The sequence below is a fragment of the Centrocercus urophasianus genome, unplaced genomic scaffold (assembly GCF_019232065.1).
Source record: "Centrocercus urophasianus isolate 14NV4802_14NV808 unplaced genomic scaffold, USGS_Curo_1.0 seq_10, whole genome shotgun sequence".
In the NCBI taxonomy this organism is placed as follows: domain Eukaryota; kingdom Metazoa; phylum Chordata; class Aves; order Galliformes; family Phasianidae; genus Centrocercus; species Centrocercus urophasianus.
The window spans coordinates 42,646,617-42,668,481 of record NW_024884142.1 but is presented as its reverse complement, the minus strand read 5'-3'; the positions used below and the strand labels follow the sequence as shown (position 1 = coordinate 42,668,481).

The window sequence follows — 21,865 nt, the reverse complement described above, 5'->3', positions numbered from 1 at the left end:
GAGGAGCAAATGGGGTAAAGCATTTCATTTTTTTAATCCACTCATTATTGGCATATACACTGCTCAATCTTAGGGTAATGTAAGGCACCAGAGCAGATGTGTGCAGCAGGTGGTAAATACCTAAGAATTTTCATACCGAGGTAGATCTTAAGTAATGTTTTTGTTATTTTTTTGTTTGTTTCTTTTTGGTTTTGAGGAACTTCATCTAATTTCATCAAATTCTAAATGTTTGTAGTAATAGCAATACTGATACAATTTTTGAAATTTCCTGAACAAATTCAGATATTTTGAATGCGGCTTGTCTCATTTAAGTAATTTGCAAGAGTGTGTAAGTCTAAGTTTAAAATCCTAAGCTTGTATAGTTAACACAAGAGAACCAGACGGTTAAAGGGGGATGTTCATCTAATACATTTAGTACATATATATTTAATACATTTAATATCTAATATTTAATATAATATAAAAGACAATATGTCTTTTAATTATGTCACATCACCACAGCATCTAACTTCTAATATAGTTCAGCATAAATGTTACATATTATGCAGAACTTGATCACCTTTATATGCTCTTTATTTCCTTATGTATGTAAGCATTTTATCATCCTTTGTATTATTGTCTAACTACTTACATCATTGACTGAACAGATTGCCAGTTGGGCTTTTACTACTTTTAGCTGTTTAATAATAAAAGCTTTTGATTTTATGCCTTTAGGAAAATAGATATGACATATGTGTTGTTGTTTTCTAATAAATATCATTTTGTTTGATTTTTTTTTTTTTTTTTTTTTTTTTTTCCTAAAACTAAGTTTACCATATTAAAATATTTTAAAAAATGAAACAGCTGAATCAGGGTCCTTCTGCCTGTCTCCACTGTACATTTGAGAATTTCAACACATCAAAGGGAATATAGCTTGGAAAATACCCTCCAGATGAACTTTTAAGATTCTCCATAATCATTGAAATATAAGATGTAATGTTTGAGGAGTCACCTACTTTAGATATTGATTTGTAATATTCAGGTTGTAGTTGAGAAGGGCAGATTAATCTGCATGTTTTTTGAGTGGAGTTTGTGTTAAACCTTATTCTCTCTTGCTTCCAATACGGGATATGGTGTGCTTTCTAAATAGTCGTGGAATCATAGTATGGTTTAAGTTGGAAGAGACCCCAAGGATTGTCAAATTCCAATCCCCCTGCCACGTGCAGAGCCACCAACCTATAGGTGTGATACTAGATCAGGTTGCCCAGGGCCCCGTTCAACCTGCTCTTGGGCAACTCCAGGGACAGAGCTCCCACAGCTTCTCTGGGCAGCCTGTTCCACCACCTCACCACTCTCTCTGTAAAGAACTTCCTCCTGATATCCAACCTAAAGCTTCCCTCCTTGAGTTTAAAACCATTTCCCCTTGTCCTGTCTCTATCTATCCAAGTAAAATGTTGATTCCTCTCTTCTTTTATAATCCCTTTTTAAATACTGAAAGGCTGCAATTAGATCTCTTCAGGCTGAACAAGCCCAGCTCCCTCAACCTGTCTATACAGGAGAGATGGTTCAGCCCTTTGATCATCTTATATCTTTTCTAGATCCTCTCCAACAGCTCCACATCTGGGGGCCCCAGACCTGGATGCAGTGGGGCCTCACAAGGGCAGAGTAGAAAGGGACAATGACTTCCTGTCCCTGCTGGCCATCTCTCTTCTGATGGAGCCCAGGGTACCATTGGCCCTCAAAGCCACAAGAGCACACTGCTTAGTTATATTCATTTTTTCACCTACCAGGATCCTCAGGTTTTTCTCCACAGGGCTACTCTCATGGAGTTCTTCTCCCAGTCTGTATACGTATGTAGGATAAGTCCAATCCAAGTGTAAAACCTTGCACTTCACTATGTTTAACCTCATTAGGTTCACAAGGGCCCACATCACAAGTGTGTTGAGGTCCCTTTGGATGGCATCCCTTCCTTCTATTGTGTCAACCGCTCAGCTTAATGTCATTGGCAAACTTGCTGAGGGTACGCTCAAGCCCATCATTGATGAAGATGTTGAAGAACACTGATCCCAATACAGACCCTTGGGGGACACTGCTTATCATTGGTCTCCAGTTGGATGTAGAGCCATTCACCACAGCCCTCTGTCTACTGCCTTCCAGCCAATTCCTTATTCAGCAAATTGTTCGCCCCTCAAATCCATCTCTCTCCAATTTAGAGATAAGGATATGGGGGAGACTATGTCAAAGGCCTTGCACAAATGCAGGCAGATGACATTGATTGCTTCCCCATTGTCCAGTGATGTCATCACTCCATCATTGAAGGCATGATCTTCCCTTGATAAAGCCATGCTGGCTAACTCGGATCACCTGATCATCCCTCATGTACCTTAACATGGCTTCTAGGAGGATCTGTTCCATGATCTTCCCAGGCACGTAAGTGAGACTTACTGGGCTGTAGTTCCCTGGGTCCTCCTTCCCCCCTTTCTTGATATTGGGAGTAATGTTTCCTTTTTTCCAGTCCTTAGAGACTTCTCATCTCTCTGTTCTCACACTTCTCCTTTGCGGGTTGCTGTTTTTAATGTAAGTGTGAGAGGAGGAGCTTTGTTGCCAGATAGACGCTTTGGCATTAAGCATTTGCTATGCTAAGACACACAGAATACAGGGAGGTGATACAAGACAATCGGCATGACTTTAGAAGGGCAGCTTCTGCCTCACCAACTCATTGGCCTTCTGTAATGTTGTAACTGTGTCAGTGGACAAGGGAAGAACTACTGTTTTCATCTATCTGAACCTTGGTAAGATCTTTGACATGGTTCCCAGTATCATCCCACTGTCCAGATTGGAAAGATGTGGATTTGATAGGTGGACTATTCAATGAATAAGGAACTGGTTGCAAAATTGTATCCAGAGAGTGGTGGAATTGAGTGCACCATCAACAAGTTTGTGAATGGCACCAAGCTGTGTGATGTGATTGACGCACCTGTGGGACTGGATACCATCCGGAGGGACCTAGACAGGCTTGAGTAGTGAGCCAAGGAGAACCTTATGAGGTTCAATAAATCTAGGAGCACTGTGCACTGTGTTGCAGCAATTCCTGCTATTGAAAAGCATTGAGCACAGCCCTGCTGAAAAAAACTTAGGGGTACTGCTAGCAACTGGACATAAGCCAGGAATGTGCTGTCACAGTGCAGAAATCCAACCATATCCTGGACTGCATCAAAAGAAGCGTGGCCAGCGGGTGAAAGAAAGTAGGGTCTCAGCAACCTGATCCAGCTGTAGATGTCCCTTTTCATTGCAGTGGAGTTGGACTTAGATGACTTTTAAGGGTCCCTTCCAACTCAAATGATTCTGTGATTCTATGAAATGTATGAAAATCTTTAAAATGTAAACAAATAATCACTTGCACTATCAATTTTATGAACAGCTTTGAAGCCTAAGTCAAATTGTTTTGTTGTGACTTGTATTGTGAACCTGTTGTATAGAAATCATCTGTTGTTCATAGCTTTCTGCCTCCCCCGCCCCGCAAAAAAAAAAAAAAAAACAAAAACTAGTAGGGCAAATATAATTTCATTATTATTTAAAATAAGATTATATGATTGTTTTGTAATAAGACAGTTAACTGAAACAAGTTTTAGTTTTTTTTTTTTTTCTAGTACTGGGAATTTGACTTGGTATATTTAATTTTCTCAGTTTTGAAATACAGAACTCTAGCTACTTTTAGAAAGCACGCATCTTTTCTTTAATTTGATATTGAAATGATTCATTGATCTAACCAGTTGAGTAGTAACTCCCTCTGCTGTCTCTGAAACCGTATTTTTTAAACAGGGTAAAATAAAAGTTGAGATTTAATTCACATTAAACAAAGTGCAAAAAGGGTTTTCAGTTTTTTCTTCTTAGCATATTATATGCCTCTGAAAAGATAACATCAGTGAGTTTTTTAATGTATTTCTTATTATTATAATGAAGTTACTTCTTCAGAAGCAGTTTAGATACGCAGTAAAACAGAGAGATTGAGAATTAAGTTGAATTTGTGGAAGAAGTAGGAAGCAGCCATAGATCATTGTCTATTACGTTAGATGCCATAGGATAAAAGGCATAAATCTCAACTTCAAAGCCTAATCATGAATGATGTTGAACTCTGGTCACTGAAAAAGAAATGACAGTGTTTTGGAACGTACAATACTAAACAGTGTTAGCAGATGTGTTTTACTAAAAGACTTGATGCCTTTTCATTAAATTAGATGTATACGCATTTTAGACATTAATATACCCAACAACAGTTTAATATTTGTCTTATGAATTAATACTAAATAAGAGGATATACCGATATGCTAGGATGTATTTGTATGCTTAATGATTTTTTTTTTTAACTAATTATAAAGTTATTTTTTTTCCTAACCTTGTGTATGGTTTCATCTTATCCCTGATTTTTTTTTTTTCTTTATTTTTTTGAGGGAAAGCACTTCTTACTGGAGATATAAGTTAAAATATGTTTAGTTTTATAGTAAACATTCCTCTGGAACTGTTATCTTTTTGAAAAATGGAGGGGTTTTTTTTTTTTTTTTTTTTTTAATTTGTCTTTCTTTGGCAGAATATCATTGACAGAATTATAATTTTGAACTCGGAAGCAAAAATTCATTCCTTATTCAATTATGAACAATCGCATGTCTTTGGTCTACGGTAAGATGCTTATTTTTTTATTCACTGGTTACATTAATGAAATAGTACATACCATGCTTGAACATATTGATTCTGAGAAGATAGTATTGTTTTGCTTTATTATTCGTGAAGGTGAAATTCCACCCCTGTATCTGCTCTTTTTTTTTTTTTTTAATGTAAGAAGATTGAATGAAAAATGTTCTGCAAAATGAAAATATCAATGACTTTAATCTTACTACCTGTAAATGGTTATATTGTAATATGGTAAGCAATAATAGAAAATGAATGTTATTTTGTGTAGCTGTTAAAAAAGAAATGTTACATCCATTATGCTTTAAAAAACAAACAAAAAACAAACAAACAAACAAACAAAAAAACAACCAAAAAAGCCCATACTGAAGTATTAAAATAAGCAAAGTATTTTATACTACCAATTTCAGCAAAACTTATTTTGAGAAAATTACTATTAAATGGTAAATATTTTAAGAACCTGAAAGAACACTTTATCTTAGAAAGTGTGAGCACTATAGTGAGAACATATTTTAAATGGTATGTAATGTTTTAATATACAAATTACAGGTTCAGCATTTGTTGAGGTTTTTTTTTCTTTTTTCCAAAGATAAATATATGAATTGTGTATGAATTGTATGAATGTGTAAGCAGTTGACTCCTATGCTATAAGAAATACATAGATCATGCAGTGAAGTTGTGTTTAATGCTTACGGCATTTTTAACATGGCTTCTATCATGTGAAGTAACAGAACTATCCATAATGACACATACAAAAAACATAATAAATTCATCTGTTATCACTTGAAATAAGCCATGTTGTTAAACAGATAAGCTGAGCCTTAGAGGACACTATGGTAATGAACACAAGCAAAGGAAAAAAACAGGTAAGAATTCAGAGAAGGTCAGATATTCCTCTTTTCAGTTCATATTGAAAGCTAAACTGCCAGATTCCAGTGTTGGGTTTTTTGTTCTTTTTGTTCAAAAGCCCTTTTCCCTTTTTGGCCCTTTAATGTTTTTCTTGTAAAAGAAAGGAAGATACAAATCTAGAGATTCTAATATACGTCTATGCATAAAAAATGTAATGTGCATTTCTAATGATCTAATGGCTTTCCATGAGTGTGTGGCACTCACTATATAATTTTTTCCCCATATAATAGACAGTTAGCACATGCAGTCCTTCTATTATGAAAATTCAGCTGCCTGCACAAAGAGAATTCAACCTGCCATGATGTAGTTATTAAAAGTTCCCTATTGGTATAATACACAAATTCTGCATTAATCTGGTATTTGCCATTTGTGATTGTGACCTCAGGCTGCTGGATTTCAAAAAGCTTTTGGCTGATGCTCTCAGGTGTAGCATTTGAATATTGGGTAGTCTGTGTGGAGCCAGGAGTTGGACTTGGTGATCCTAGCGGGTCACTTCCAACTTAGGTTATTCTGTGATGCTATGGGTGAGTGACATGAATCCTACCATTTGGTGATGGAGCAGTGGAATCCAAGTGTACAATACTCTGAACTGAAATTGACATAAAAGCACAAGTAATAGAAAAGGGAATTCACAGCAGTAATCTAAGTAATACATTTTAATGTGTGAAGGCTGCTCTGAGAGTAATGCGGACTATTTTGTTACGTAGACCCATGATGTCAGACGTAGAAAACTGTGTCTCTGAATCTATGGATTTTGGAAAGATGCTGTATTGTTAATTGGATTAAAGCATGGCAAAATAACAAATTTTTACCTTGCATTACCAACCATCCAATCTCTAAAAAGTGTGTACACTTCAAAATAAGTTCAAAGTTGTCCAGTCACTGTTGACTTGTGTAGAAAGAAGACAGAGAAACAGTGTTACTGAGAGTAAGCATAGGCTGTGGGCCGTGGGAGGGGATCTGAATGAGCTCACAGACAGCTTTGCAAAAATTTTCTTTCAGGGAGCATGTTTATGACGTGTACTGACATACTGTTCCTTAAAAATGTTTTTTTTTTTTTTTTTTTTTTTTTCCCCCCACTATCTCCTGTTTTTGGCTATAATTCAGTAGAACTCCTTGATATTATGAAATCATATCTTTTGCACATACATTCAGAAATAGAATAATATTTGTAGATAGTGCTGCACTTGTTCACTGACATACCTCACAATAGCAGGTATTAAACAACAATGACAGTACTCTGTTCAACAGTTTGGATTTCTAAAGGAAAGTGCACAGAAAACTCAGAGTCAAATGCTTTTCTTTAAACAAATTGCAGCTGTTTAATTTTAAAGACAGAATGTGCTTGCTTAGTATTAGAGACTTCTGAAAGCAGTGTATTTTATAAAATAATAATTTAAACAGCCATGAAAATATTTGGTTTAGGCCCATGTAAGTCTGAAAAAGGAGTATTTATATAGTACTCTGTATAATTCTTCTAAAAGTATGTAGAATTAGAGACAACTGTAAACATTAGTCTTAAGTCACATGTTCATCAATGTAAGCTTCAGGTTGTGGATCTGCAGAACTTACTGCAGGTAGGAAAGGGGTGTTGGACTATTAGTTTCAGTTTTGTGTAATAAATACTTCTTGTTTCATAATGTAGCTAATTTTTTCTTATAATACTAATTTTTCACTTGCTGAACTACTTCAGGATATTAAAAAAGAAGCATTATAGTTAGTTAGGTATCTCCAAAAGTAATGCCTGTTTTATTTCCATGGAAACTACAGCAGATAAAAAGAAAAAAGTAACACTATTTGATAAAGAAAATTCTCAGCTACAAAACACTGTTTTCAGTATAGTTGCCACGATTTTAACCATGCAGTTTTGCCAGCTATAAACAAAGTCCCAAATACCGTGCTCATAAAAATCTGCACCAGTGGAGGCGGACCACTGTCTCTGTCAGCACTGCTGAAATGCACCACCCACCACCTCACTGTGCTAGCATTTCACTCTCTGATCTCCATAAGCATTCAGCAAGTTGTGGGGTGTCAGTTGATACGATGGCGGGATTCAGTGACACACATTTGCTTCATACACACTGCCACATCAGATGCCATTTTGTCAGGCAGCCCCTCTGCTGCCCTCTGTCACACTGCAACAAAATAGAATGCTATCATTGGCGTGAAGGTTCAGCCTCTACTGCCATACCACCAGCATCCACCTGTAATGTTTGTGGCCAACATTGTATAATAGGAGGCATTACGCTTGGTGCAGCCCTTTGTCTTTCTGTTATCCCACAAAACAAGAAAGGAAAAGATTTATGAAAGAGAATGTTAATGGCTTATTCTGTATTGGCATGAAAGTCAACCAGTCTCTTAAATTTTGCTTTAAAATTAGTCAAAACTGAGAGATGAATAAATATATGATTTTTTAGGCATGAGATAGCATAGGGCTTTTAGGAAATAGATGTAGTAAGCACCACTTCATTCTTTTCACTCTCTAAAATATAATTGCATTTTAATGTTGAAGGAAGCTGTGGTATATGAAATAATTTGTTCACTTTACTTGTACTTACGTTATGTGTACTGTTAATTAAAAGCATGTGATTTTAATTGAAGGAGTGTTAATTGTCATGCTTTATAATGATGGAAGATACGAATCATAATCATTTTTTTTTTCCTCAGGTTGCCATGCTGTTTAGATTGGTCCTTTTTCTATTTATTAAAAAGCATTATGATTAGCAGGAGGTTTTTGAAATATTCTTGAGTAGTTCTTCAAGATCTTATTCATTATAAATTGAAGCAAGTCTTTTTATTTTATACCAGTCTCTCTATGTAACTTTTCTTTAAACAAATTATATTTCCCATTTAGAAAGCATTGCTTTCTTTTGCTAGTTGCATGTTTGCTTTCCACCTTCCTTTTTGTAACTCTCGTCTTCCACATTTCTTTCCTTTAAATGTACTGCTAGAGCCAATGAACAGTGTTATGTAATTTCTCTAAAATCTTCTGATCACTAACATTTGAATGATATGGCTGGGACGTTGACTCTTGCAACAGATTTTCGGATATTGGTAGGATGTCCATTGAGTTCTTCCTCTTGAGGAGAGGCAAGAATATGGTAATAGCAAGAAGGAATTGTGTCTTGGAAGTATTTCTTTCTTGCTTTAATTCTACCAGAGTCGTATTCTGTGTGAAGGCCTAAATAATCTTCCAGTTATTTTCTATCAACCTTTTCTCTGTTACACGAGAACTGATTCAATGAACTAGTGAGCCATTTTCTACTATTTTATCCAAAGGAAAAGGTAAAGGAAAGCAGCATCTTACTGCTAAGTGTGCATACTGGATGTAAGGGAAAAGACTTCCGCAGCAGTGATAACTGCAAAGTTCACATGGCCTGCAAATCAGTGACTCCTGTTTAATAATCCAAATTTAAAAGAGGACGGAGTCCGCATTACTAATGAAATGGAGCTGCAACAGGATTGTCTGCTTTCACATTATATAATTTTTATATAATTGTGTATTTGTTTAGTTTATATATTAATATATTTGTTAGGCTTGTGTCACAGTTCAGCCTGGTTTGGCCTACTTCTGTGACAAGGAGGCAAAGGGACCCATGGACCCATGGCCCTGGGAAGTGAGGGAGAAGGGAAAAGGTCGGGAGATAGGACTGGACTGAGGATAATGGTGACAACAAGCTAAGGAACTTGATTTACTAAATATAGTGGTGGAATGTGAGATAACACAATAGAATACAATATGATTAGAATTGAAACTAATCAATCAAATGAAATGAGAAAGTGAGAGTTTCTGAAACTGAAGTCCTTGTGGCAGTGCTGTAGGTAGAACAGCCACAGTGCAAGGAAGAAAGTCTTGTGACTCCCCGTCAGTTTTGTCTTTCCTTCCAAATGGAAAATGGAAATGGAAAAATGAAGTTTTCTAGGAGTTGTAGTTGATTCTTCTCTTTTCAGACCAAGAAACTGGAAATACTGACTATCCATGGAACTGCAGCATTAACTCTTTAACTCCCAGTACACTGTATGATATTATGTTGTGGCTTTGCTTTCAGTATGACAATTATAACCTTTGGTTGTTTAGAAAGATGATGTGTGGAGGCATGTTCTCTCATTATTATCAACTTTTGTTCAATCTGCAAAGGCAGTTTGAAAAGCTTTACATGGTTGGAGCTTCCACGTGCCTGTTAACGCTTTAAAACTAACTAGGTGCCTTTCAGTTTCTGTTTTTTATAGACTTTTCTACTGATCTGGAACTCACGATAGTAATTGTAACTTGCTTTTTGGATTAGTGTTCTCACTGGAGCTCAGGCAGTTACTCAAAGCGTAATAAAGAATAAATCAAATGTATAATATAGGCTTTGATGTGAAGTGTTTTGAGGTTATCCCCCATGATGACAACACTGGAATTATTTCAGGAAAATTTTGATTTGAGCTTCTCTGGTGGTATCCATATTCATGTATGAAGAAGGGAATTATCCTAGGAGGTCCCCGTCTTCATTATTGCTCTCATGTTTTTAATATTGGTTCCTGAGGGAGAAGCATAGACCATAACTTGTCCCATAACTGAGCTCTCTACAAAGCACTCTGTGTATTTACACTAAGCTGAATCATCCATGCCTGTATTTATAGCAGACAGTTGCAGGCCAAGAAAAAACCTGTTCCTGAAGACTAGCCTAGCCCTCCAATTCGGGGTCACATCACTAAAAATGCCTTATGGACAGCACAGATGTACGCATTTGAGGTTTGGTCAACAGTTGTGCAGTGCCTGAACAAACAAATTACTGAGATAATGGTATAGTTTACTTTGGATGTGCCTTATTTCTTTTTTCCCTGTGGTGGATGTATTACTTCTGCTCATAGCATAGCATTTTGTTTTTTACTGCTGGAACTATACACTCGGTCTGGCTGAGATGAAGGTAACTTGTTTTTATTTGTGGCTAAAACAACATTGATAACACACCAGTGCTTTGGCTCACACTGTGCAAGCACTGCTCAGGAGCAGGACTTTCTCTTTTTCTTACTTCCCAGCAAGTAGTCTGAGATATGCAAGAGCTGGTGCTTATTGGCCAAAAGGATATACCATATAATAGCATACCTGGCAATGAAAACTTAGGTGTGGTGGGATTTGGTCTTGCAGGTAGCTGTTGCTTAGAGGATGGCAGAGCACTGAACTGCTTGTGGGAAGCGTTGTGTCACTACCTTTCAACCACTTGTGTTTTTTCCCATCTTTTCTTTACTTACTAAGCTGCCCATCTTGACCCATGTGTTTTCTCACTTCTACTTTTCTGCTTCTCTCCCCATCCCATCATCTCTGTACTCTTCAGCCAGCTCTATTATAAATGTTGATAAGATCCCCACAGAGCCGTCTCTTCTGCAGACTGAACAATCACAGCCTTCTTAGTCAGTATCCTTGTTAGATGGCCTAAACCTTTATAATGTCATTTGAATGTCCTAGCAGGGGCTGTTTATGTTCGGCTCTTTCGTATTTTGCCACTTTCTCTTCTGCCGAATTCTGTTTACCTGTGATCTGCTTTGTTTTTCTGCTTTGCCTTGTGTATTGGAGATGCTCTAAGCATCTTTAGCTATCAGTCTTCTCCGTGTGGCTTTTAGCTGCTGGAAACCTCAAACAGGTTCTTTACCACTTAAAATTATCCTACTTAATGGAAGAAAAGGTCCAGTTTCATGGTCGTGATTTTGGTACACTTCTGGTGGATTATTGTTCTATATAGTAACGAAAAAAAAAACATGCAGCTGATAAGTCATTTCTTCTTGGGTGATCTAGAGAAATACTGAAAATGAATCAATGTCAGGAATAGTTAACATAAAATAAATAGAACTTGAAAAGGCTTGAACCGGTATGAAAAAAAGCAGCAGCAGCAAGAAAAAATATGTACTATTATAGAATCATAGAATCCTTAGAGCTGGAAGGGACCATGAAAAGGTCATCTAGACCAACTTTCCTGCAATGAATGGGGACATTCACAGCAGGATCAGAGTGCTCAGAGCCTAGTCCAACCTGGACTTGTAAGTCTCCAGAGGTGGGGTGTCCACCACGTCTGAGCAATTCCAGTGCTTCACTATCCTCACTGTAAAAACCTTTTTCCTTACATCCAAGTTAAATCTACCCTTTTTAAGCTTGAAACCATTTGTCTTTGTCCTGTCATCACAGACCCTGCTAAAGAGTCTGTCCCATTCTTTTCTGTAGCTCCCAATAAGTTATGGAAGGGCCCCTGTCAGGTCATCTCAAAGCCTTCTCTTCTCCAGCTCTTCCAGTCTGTCCTCGTAGGAGAAATGCTTCATTTCTTGGATCATTTTTGTGGACCTCCTCGGGATGCATTCCAACTGGTATGTGTCTCTCTTGTGCTGAGGACTTGGCATCTAGATACAGTACTCTAGCTGAGGCCTCATCAGCACACAATAGAGGGGCAGGATCACCTCCTTCAACCTGCTGGCCATGTTTCTTTTGATGCAGCCCAGGACACTGTTGGCAGGGCACATTGCTGGCTCATATCCAGTTTCCCAACTACATGTCCATTTGAAAGGACCATGCTCAGTCCTTTCATCCCCTAGCTTGTATTGGTAGCAGATGTCTCGACTGAGATGCAAGACCGTGTATACTTTGATTTATTGAATCTGATGAGTTCTCCTGGGTCCTGTGCTCAAACCTGTCTGGGTCCCTCTGGATGGCATCTAGTCCCTTGGGTCTGTCGATCTCACCGCACAGCTTGTGTCATCCGCAAACTTGCTGAGAGTGCACTTGACCTCACTGTCAATGTCGTTGATGTAGCTATTAAAGAGCATTATTCCTAGCACTGATCTCTGCAGGCATCACTCTTCACTGATCTCCATCCAGGAAATTTATATTATATTGGCTATCCCTTGATCACAACTGTGAATTTGTGGGTTTTAAATCATCCATAGAATGGTCTGTGAATTTTTGCCGTTGTCTGTAGAAGTATTTTGCGAATTTCATGGAAGAAACAAGCATTGACTAATAGACTACAAATTTCAAACAAGACACAGTTCATATAAAGTCTTACATAAAGGCAAACAATAATACTGATGATAATTTATTATGTGTTCTAAGATTGTAATAAAGATATAGAAGAATAGCAGCAAGAATGCTTGTTTGTATCGTTTCGCATGAACAGGAAGCCTTCGGTGAAATTAGTCTGTTTCTGTGTTAATGATGAACAGATTAATATAAAGAAAAAGACAAGGAATTGAATTGACCTACGTCCGATTCATATGAAGTGTGATGGATTAGTTTCACTGTTAACTTGCTCTGAAGTTAAATATATAACTTGTATGTAATGTACTACTGTGATTATTAACTGTTCTTTTGAGATTTTCAGAAATATGGAAAACATCAGATTTGCTGTGTTAGTTGGATGTTAAATATTTTATTGTTTTTGAACTGCTGTTAAATGTGGTCATACAGTGATGAAGTGCTTATGAGCGTATTTTCTGAAGGAAAGATGTATTTCTATCTTGTCTCTCTCCAATCCTCATGCTGCCCAGAATAACCTGATTTTTAAATTACCTTACCAGCCTATTATAGAATAATTTCTTCATGTCGCATAGAAAGGACACAGACTGAATAAAACGTTCTGTGGTATAAATTCAAAATCATACTGAGCTGACCAATGAAGAATCTGCTAGGAACTATTCCCTTTTTGCTCAAGGTTGTGACACTTGAGTGGTTTAAAAGGATATAGAAGAGCATTTCTAAGCCAGTTCTGTCTGAGTGTTTTTCAGATCCTGAAACTTCCCTCCCTTTCTCCCATGTTGAGATCTCATAAGCATGTTCACCTTTGTCTTATCCTGCATTAATGGTATTCTGACTGATATGCTATCATTTTGATGTGTCCTTCTGCAGGTTGTTAAATGTGCTATGCTGTGAGCTTAATACCCTTTTGCTCTTGGAGACTCAGTATAAAGTGTCACAAGTTTTACTCACTGCTCAGGAAGAAAATGTCACGGAAGCTTTGGAAGGACCAGGGTGAGAACTGACCAATGTAAATGCTACTTTTGTCAGACTTTTCTCCTCAGAATATATGAGTAATGTAGTGGCTTTAAATATACAGATGCTCTCAATGAAGTTGTCATCTAATCTGTTTTTTCTTATGTGCACGCTTGTCATCAGTCTCAAATTAACAAAAGATGCAGCAGACTTGTTCTGTTTCTTACTTCCAACTCAAAAATGTAAATGCGAAAGTATTTTGTTTGCATCAATCTTATTTCTTTTTGTGTGTGTGTGAATGTAAACACACATTTTAAAATAATTTTGTTATTCTTTTTATGTATATAATGTTATTCATGTTCATGTAGGTGGGTATAAAGTGTAGGTGGGGCATTAAGGTGGGCCCGAGTGAACCTAATGAGGTTCTACACAGCAAAGTGCAAGGTTTTATATTTGGGCTGGAGGAATCCCAGGCATCTATACACACTGGTCCTTGAGAGCAGCCCTGCAGAGAAGGACCTGGGGGTCTTGATGGATGAAAAACTTAACACGAGCCAGCAGTGTGCCCTTGCAGCTTGGAAAGCAAATGGTATCCTGGGCTCCATCAGAAGAGGGGTGGCCAGCAGGGACAGGGAGGTGATTGTCCCCCTCTACTCTGCTCTTGTAAGGCCCCATCTGGAGTACTGTTCAGGTCTGGAGCCCCCAACACAAGAAGAGCTGTTGGAGTGGGTCCAGATAAGGGCTGCAAAGATGATCAGGGGACTGGAGTACCTCTTCTATGGAGACAGGCTGAGGGAGCTGGGCTCATTTCAGCCTTTCAGTACCTAAAGGGAGCCTACAAACAGGAGGGGAATCAACTCCTTGGAAGGGTAGATAACAGCAGGACAAGGGGAAATGATTTTAAGTTGAGGGGGGGAGGGTTTAGGTTGGATGTCAGGGGAAGTTCTTTACAGAGAGAGTGGTGAGGTGCTGGAACAGGCTGCCCAGAGAGGTTGTGGATGCCCCATCCCTGGAGGTGTTAGATGTTAAGGCCAGATTGGATGGGGCCTGGTCTAGTATTAAATGGGGAGGTTGGTGGCCCTGTCTGTGGCAGGGGGTTGGAGATTCATGATCCTCGAGGTCCCTTCCAATCCTGGCCACTCTGTGATTCTGTGATGTACTGAAGGCACCAGTACTTTGATTTTTTTTTGTATTTAAAACTTAGTCATCTCTCCAACTGCAGCGTCTTTCTGTTGCTGTCATGTAAATAATAATGTTCGATGCATCTTTAAGTAATAAAAGCTTATTTGGTGGTCTGAAGCTGATAGTCATTTAGTCCTTGACACTTTGTCCTTTCTGTTAACATTTGAACATTAAGAACTAAACTCTTACCGTTTGCCATATGGGACCATGCAGAACTTGGATCAAACGGTGTGAGGTAAATCTCAACAGATAAATGACATTATTGCTATTTGAAGAAGAAACCTATTATTTCTTTTAAAAATAGCTCATACTATTTTGTAAGAAACTTGGTGTATAAAAATGGATTTTTATTCCTTTTAAAAATTTTAGCATCCTGGGCTGCACAGTGACTTCAGACAACAAGCTGTGTGTTCCTAAATTCTAATTAACTACTTATTTGTTAAGGCAGAAATTTGCTGGTTGGCCAAATAACAAACAGATCTTGACATTCTATTAACTCTTTCTGTCCTAGTTACTGAGCACATGGATGTAATAAAATTTGTGAAGTTTTGTGCTCTTTTTTTTGTCTCCTAGTTGCCAAGATGTCACTGATAAATTGGTTCTAATTTTATTTCAGTTATTTCTGTGTGTTGCTTTGTTTTCCAGAGATTTTATTGTTGATAGTCTATCAGTTGAGAGAAACCATGTTCTTGTCAGAATAAATCTTATTGGAGGACCACAGGAAAGAATTTTGCCTTCAAGAGCTCTAGATAAGGTTAGAATAGTTTGAACAATTTTTATTTCTCTAACTCTCATCGATTGAACATTTTGTTGGTATCAGCATGTGGAAATTATTTATTATTAAGAAGTAGCAGTCCACCTTTAGCTTTATAAATGTCTACCACTGTCATGGAAAAAGAAATATGTTGTTGTTACTGTCTAGGTATTTAGTTTGCATGTGTTTGGGATTTGCCACATTCAGATGAAATTTTTGTGTTGCTTTATTTTAGTGGTTTTTTTTCACTATAAAATTGAATGCAATTTGTCTATTTCTTGCTTTTATATTCCTGTATTTTCTTCATTGCCTCTTTTTTTACAATCCTTTTATGTGATGTTTTTTCTATTCTTGGTTTTTCATCTGTAGAATCTAATACCTTGAGCTTTCATCGATGTTCTAACAGTACAGTGTTTGTTAAGCACTTTCTTTAAATGTTCTGCTTCTAACTGGCTGTCACTCTCATAAAGACAAAAAGCAAATTACTGTCAGCACAGGAAAGCCAGCTAGATCAGTGTATAAAATTGAAATGCAGTGTTTTTTTGCGAATGGCTATTTCCTTTTTGGTTGAAGAAAGCATCATAGCATCAAAACTGTCAGTGATATGCACCAGAACAACTTCTAGCTCAAATGCTTTATGGATTTTGTGTCCTTTAACTTCTAGTTATGAAATATTTTATCTTGCACTGTAGTATCAAGCATAATTTTGTGGCATAATCAGTAGTTCTGGGAACCTGACATGTAGTAATTGAGAAAATGCTATTAATTCATCTCCTGTCTTAATTTACTTTTTTGTCCTCTTTCTAGGGCAGTGATCCATATCCGTGGCCAATGTTTTCATCATTCCCTTTGCCAAAGTGCTATCTTGCAGAAGTTCCTAGGAAAGCTGATTTCAAACAAGGTACATACAAAGCATGCAAATACTGTGGATGTGGAACAGGCATATCTGTCAATTTATTTTTGTGGTTTTTTTCTTCCCCTTAGATTATAATCTCATGAATATCTAAGGATTTTTTATTGTTGGCTGCATTTGTAGCTAAATAACCCAGTTTGGTTGTTTTTTTTGTGTCTATCTTTGTGCAACTGTCAATCTGCAAAGCTCTGTTTAGAAATCTAATTCCTATGCAAACCTCAAGATTAACCTTTTGGCTCAACTCAGGTGGGTGACTCATGAGATATATTTATATCATTTCTCTAGTAACTGAAGCAAGACATTATGGTTAAGATACAATTTTTTTGTACACTGTTTCCTTGATTCAGATCCCTGTGTTTACAAAACTTGGTGGTGTGTGAAATAGACAGCGTTTAGGATAGTCGATTTCCACATTGAACATCAATTTAGAATGTGGGCAGACTGAAGAATCCTTTGAAGAACTATCTAGGCAAAGCAATTTAATTTATACAGAGAATCCATTTAAAAATTTTAATTTGCATAGACAATGCAGAAGAACATGCTGAATGAGTTACAGTAAATAAATCTTTATATTTGTTCATGTCCATTATATCCTTGAAATGTAATTATTAGAACTTATTTTTAAATTTCCTCAGCAGATGCTGATTTTCAGAAGAGGTAGAAATTCTACATTAACAGTAGTCTACAACATGTATTTATAAATATCTGGAAGAATAAAAGTGTTGACAAAACTTATAAAGAATAGACTCTAATTCACTTCTCTGACAAGAGAAAAGACCATACTGTTATGAAATAAAGAAAACTTCTTTACTTCAGTAATGCAAGACAGAAGGTAACTGTCAGTTTAAGCTAGTGAGTTGTGGGTACTGCAGTCTTCGGAAAATGGATACATTGGAGGGATCCTAGAGCAGAGCTACAAATTGTTTGAGGTGTGATGTGTGAATATATACTGAAATAATAGAATTACAGAATATTCCAAGTTGGAAGGGACCCACAAGGATCGTGAGTCCAACTCCTGGCTTCATATAAGTAGTAGAGTAGTGTAGTTATTTGTTATTCAGAATACAACTATTAAAAATAATGGATTTTTTACTTGTAACATTAACTGCTGTAGGTTATTAAAAGTTAAACATTTTAGAACTGTATTATACTGTAAAAGTCACGCTTCTGTTAGCACAGATCTGTTTATCTTCTCTTCTAGTTCTGCACTTGAGAGAGTTGGTGATAAGAGTGACTGGAGAGTAGTGTCTGTAATTTTCCTGCAATGGCACAGTCACTGCTTAGTATTTTTCACCATTCATTGTCTTCTCTCTTCCTGAGCTACAGTCCAGAATTGCTACCAGAGATAGTCTGTAATTATATTCCTAAAGTCTTTTGTTATTCTATCCCAGCTATTGTTTTCTGAATTCTGCCATTGCTTTATACTCTGGCTTGAGTAGAAGCATGCTGCAGCGTTTGTTTTTTTTAATCAGATTTGTTTTCAGCAGACTTTTTCTTTCTCTTTCCCTGCACTGTCCTCTGTCAAAAAAACAGCTTTAATAGCTTGCCTGTTATCCTTTCTTGTTATCCTTTCTAAGTTAACACAAGAATCTTCATTGCCTGCACTTTTGTGGCTTGTCCTTCTTACAAGCTTCTTTTTTCATCTTTTTGAGATGCTTTGTTTCAGAAAAACAGTTTTGTCATGCCTACAATTAAATAAGAAAGGGATTGTGACATTTCTTAGGTTTTCTAAAGCACTTATGAATTTTCTTTGCCTGCTTTAGGCACATAAGCTAGCTGAAGAAAAATGTCAAGAATTAATAAGCAACTTCTTATAGGGAACATAATCAGTATGATCTTACGGAAAGTTATAGTGTGATGGTTCAGATTTCATGTGCAGTAGTACACTGTAGGTTCAACAGCTTCGTGAACTGGTAAATAAGTTTATTTTTTGACAAAGCTGCACAAAGCTACTAGTGCAAGCACAAACAGATGGATGGTATGTGAAAATATAACCAACTGCGTGTAAGGAAAAACATGAGCTTCAGGATATGAATTAAATTGCATACGCTTCTCTCAATGATTTCTTGTTATTGTCAAACCTATTTAATAGCTCACTGTCATCTGAAAAGGAAGGTCTTACCTATCATATGGAGACAAACTGCAAAGAAAAATATGGGTCAAATTAAGAAGCCAGCAGGAAGCAGCAGAGATGGTTATGTCATGGTCTTGAAAGCCTACTTTCTTGAAATCATTGAGGCATTTTTGTGTAGTTTTATTTCCATTAGTGGAATCAAAATTTTGTCTTGGTCTGTTTGATGACTTGATTGCTTAAGTCTCAACTTGTAGTTTCTGATCCAAACTAAATTACTACAGTCCTTCAGGAAGTGAAAACTTGTGTAACTTGTAGAAGAGTGTTGTTCTGCAGTTCTGAGATTTTCTTTAACCTTAATCTGTTACAGAAATGGTGGAAAAGGAGAGAAAAATAACTAAAAATCCTATTGATGATACTCTAGGAGTCAGTCCTTCTTTGCATTAATTTTTCATATTCACATAAACTTTGAAGCATCAGTGAACGTTATTTGGAAAGATAATAACTGAGAATGTAGTTGAGGATAAAAAAAGAAATTTCATGTTAGTTAATTTGGAAGAGGTAGTAATGTTAATAATTAAATTGCTATAATCAGCTTTTTTGAAATAGTATATGTTGTTTTAATAAATTTAGTAAGAGGAAAACAGTTTACTGATTATATATCATTAAGGGCTTTAGACCAGCTTACTCTATATGCATTATAGTAAATCTTTTGAAAATACTTTAATCAGCTTAAAATAATAAGATCATTTGAAATAGTATTTCTATTGTAGAAACAATTAAGTTGTGTTTGAAAACTGAATACTGAAACGCTATGCACATATGAAAGTAATGAAAGGATTTGTAAAGAGCAATAGATTGGCTCAAACGCTTTTTGAGTCTTTAATAAGTCACCTTTTAAGACAGAAATCAATTCTACAGTGGTTGGTGGTGTTTAGCTCTGTTTTTTCCAAGACATAGAAACAGAGCAGAGGAGAATAGCCCAGACTGTGATCTTTTCAAAGTGATAGGAACTGCATGATCCCACAGAACAGGGATTGCTCATAGTTGGAGTGAGTTCATATGCATTTACCTTTTATTATTATAAAAACTTTTTTTTGTTCTCAAGTTGACAAGAGAACCCATAGCACTCTCAGTTACTCTGGGAATCAAGTAGATTGAGGAGAGATGTGCTTATTGATTGCTTCCATTTTTTTATGGCCAGTATTTTATGCTAGAAATCTGTTTTCTCTTACATATAATTACCCTTATAAATTGAAATTTGCTCTGCCTTCAAAGGAAAGAAGAAATAAAAGAATGAGAAGATAAGTCAGTCCTTTCTATAATATTTACATTTGTAAACAAATCTTGGATTTGGAAAGAAACAATTAGTCAAAGCATATGAATGCATTCTTTTACTACTTTGTATGCGCTGTTCAGTGTGCTGCTTCATCATGTATCCACATAGTTTTCCGAATATTTGGCATTCAGTCTGAATTCCAAAATAGAAATTTTAGGTGCAGAAGGTAATTGATTTAAAAAGATATATATTCAGACTTTTAAGTACAGACATCATTTTGTCAAAAGCCAGTGTAGCATTTCTATGTCTGATACAAGGTGGTTCTCCACTTGTCACTGTGATTGTTCTGTTCTCATACTTCTGTTTGGACTTGACTAGTTGTGAAACTTACAGCCTAGACCAGGGATGTTTGATTCTAGAAAAATGATAGAGTATATGTAATTTCCTCTAACTTGGTTGAAAATAGAGGAAAAAAATAACTTTTAGCCAAGAGAAAAGAGTGCATGCTTTCTATCCTTTTGTCACCGCACCAGTGGGCAATATTAATTTGGAATATGTGTTTCTTTATTGTAAAGAAAATCAGAATATGGCTTTAATAACAAGATAAGAGTAATAATGAGGAGCAATCTTTGAAATTCTTTGTAATAAAGAGGGTTCTTAAAGATTTTTCTGTGAACTGTAGCACAGATTTGTTTTATAAAAAAAAATGTAATAAAAAGTTATCTGCTATTTTTGTGTCTTGTATGTACCAAAAGACTGTACTTTAATACAGTGCTCAGGTAAAGCACTCTGAAGTTAGAAAATGCCCAAATTATTCTTACATCTTGACAGCACCAGTGAAGAGCCTGTGGCTGTGGAATGTGTTGGGTGTAAAAGATTAGATTCTTCAGAGAACTGAGTGTGAAATTCTACATTTTTTCTAAATATTAATATCAAATTCACAAGGTAGCTATTGAGTCATATTTTAGTGACATCAAACATAAATTTTCAGAGAAGTCTTTTTCCCCAGTTTTGACTCCTTCTGCTGAAGTTGGGAGGCATTGGGGATTATTAGCACAGCTATTAGAAGAATTTTCATACCGTTTGGGATCCAGTGCATTTTCACAAAATTTACTTCATAGATGTGCCTCACAATCTGAAGGCATACATGTATATACCTTTGTATCTATCCACAGAGTAAGTGTTTGAAAAAAAGCTGCTGACTGGAAAAAGAAGAAATTTTCTGTGGAACACTGTTGCCTTGCTATGTGGAATGCTTCATCTAGCTTTCAACAAAATAATGCTACCACCTCACTTTTATTTTTAATCCATTGATGTTTGGTGGATGTTCTTTGCGTGTCTTTATTATTTTAGATTCTGTGATGAAATTTTGATTTCAGAGATGAAATTACATGGAAATATCAATCTTATCTCTTTAAAATAAATTTCCAATTCTTTTAATTTTTGAACAAAGGTGTAATAAATTTAGTGCAGATACAGCATGTACCACAGCAGTAACAAAATCAGTTATTCTGTTGTGTGTAAAATAGAATGTAGTTAGCTTCAGAGACTAGCTGCTCCTCCTATTTGTCATACAGTAAGGCATTCTTACTCTTTTCTTTGTAACATGTGACTTCTATAAAAAAACAACAACAACAACAACAAAACAAAACAGGCAATAGCTGTATTCAACTTTTCTGATATTTGATATGGATCGACTTTGTGTTGCTCTGTATCTAATAACAACAGTAACTAAGTTTAAAAAAAAAAAAAAAAAAAAAGGAAAAAAAAAAAAAGCCAATTTAATCATTGCAGAATAATACTAGTTTTATTTCTTCTAGATAAAGTTCTTGACAAACTGATGTCAATCTTACAAAGTCCGGGTGGACAATCTGAGTGGGCCGAAATTTGCAGAAGGCAATTCTGCAAAATCATGAAAACCAGACCAGATACCATCAGTGGACCGAGTGAGTATGACTTACTGAGTTTAATAAAGCAAGCAAACAGAAGGCCTTTAGCATGCAGCTATTCTTTAAAGTTTCATTGAGTTATATTTTCTAAACAAATACTCAACTTTGTCATAAGTAAGAAAACTATTTCATTGTGATAGTCCCCAGGAAACAGGATTGACCAATTTTAGTAAATGTTTCCAG

General features: G+C 36.3%; 1 protein-coding gene across 6 annotated transcripts in view; it reads left to right on the top strand.

Moving 5' to 3' along the window:
• TBC1D32 (TBC1 domain family member 32) overlaps positions 1-21,865 on the top strand; it is an 80,397-nt gene that overhangs the window by 32,515 nt on the left and 26,017 nt on the right. For all 6 annotated transcript variants that reach the window (XR_006169842.1, XM_042824191.1, XM_042824182.1 and 3 more), the window contains 5 exons: positions 4,568-4,656; positions 13,451-13,573; positions 15,362-15,470; positions 16,278-16,371; positions 21,554-21,679. Coding sequence is in view for 5 of the 6 variants with exons in the window: in XM_042824191.1 (XP_042680125.1) it covers positions 4,568-4,656; positions 13,451-13,573; positions 15,362-15,470; positions 16,278-16,371; positions 21,554-21,679 (541 nt within the window). In the remaining variant the exon portion in view is untranslated. The remainder of the gene's footprint in view (positions 1-4,567; positions 4,657-13,450; positions 13,574-15,361; positions 15,471-16,277; positions 16,372-21,553; positions 21,680-21,865) is intronic.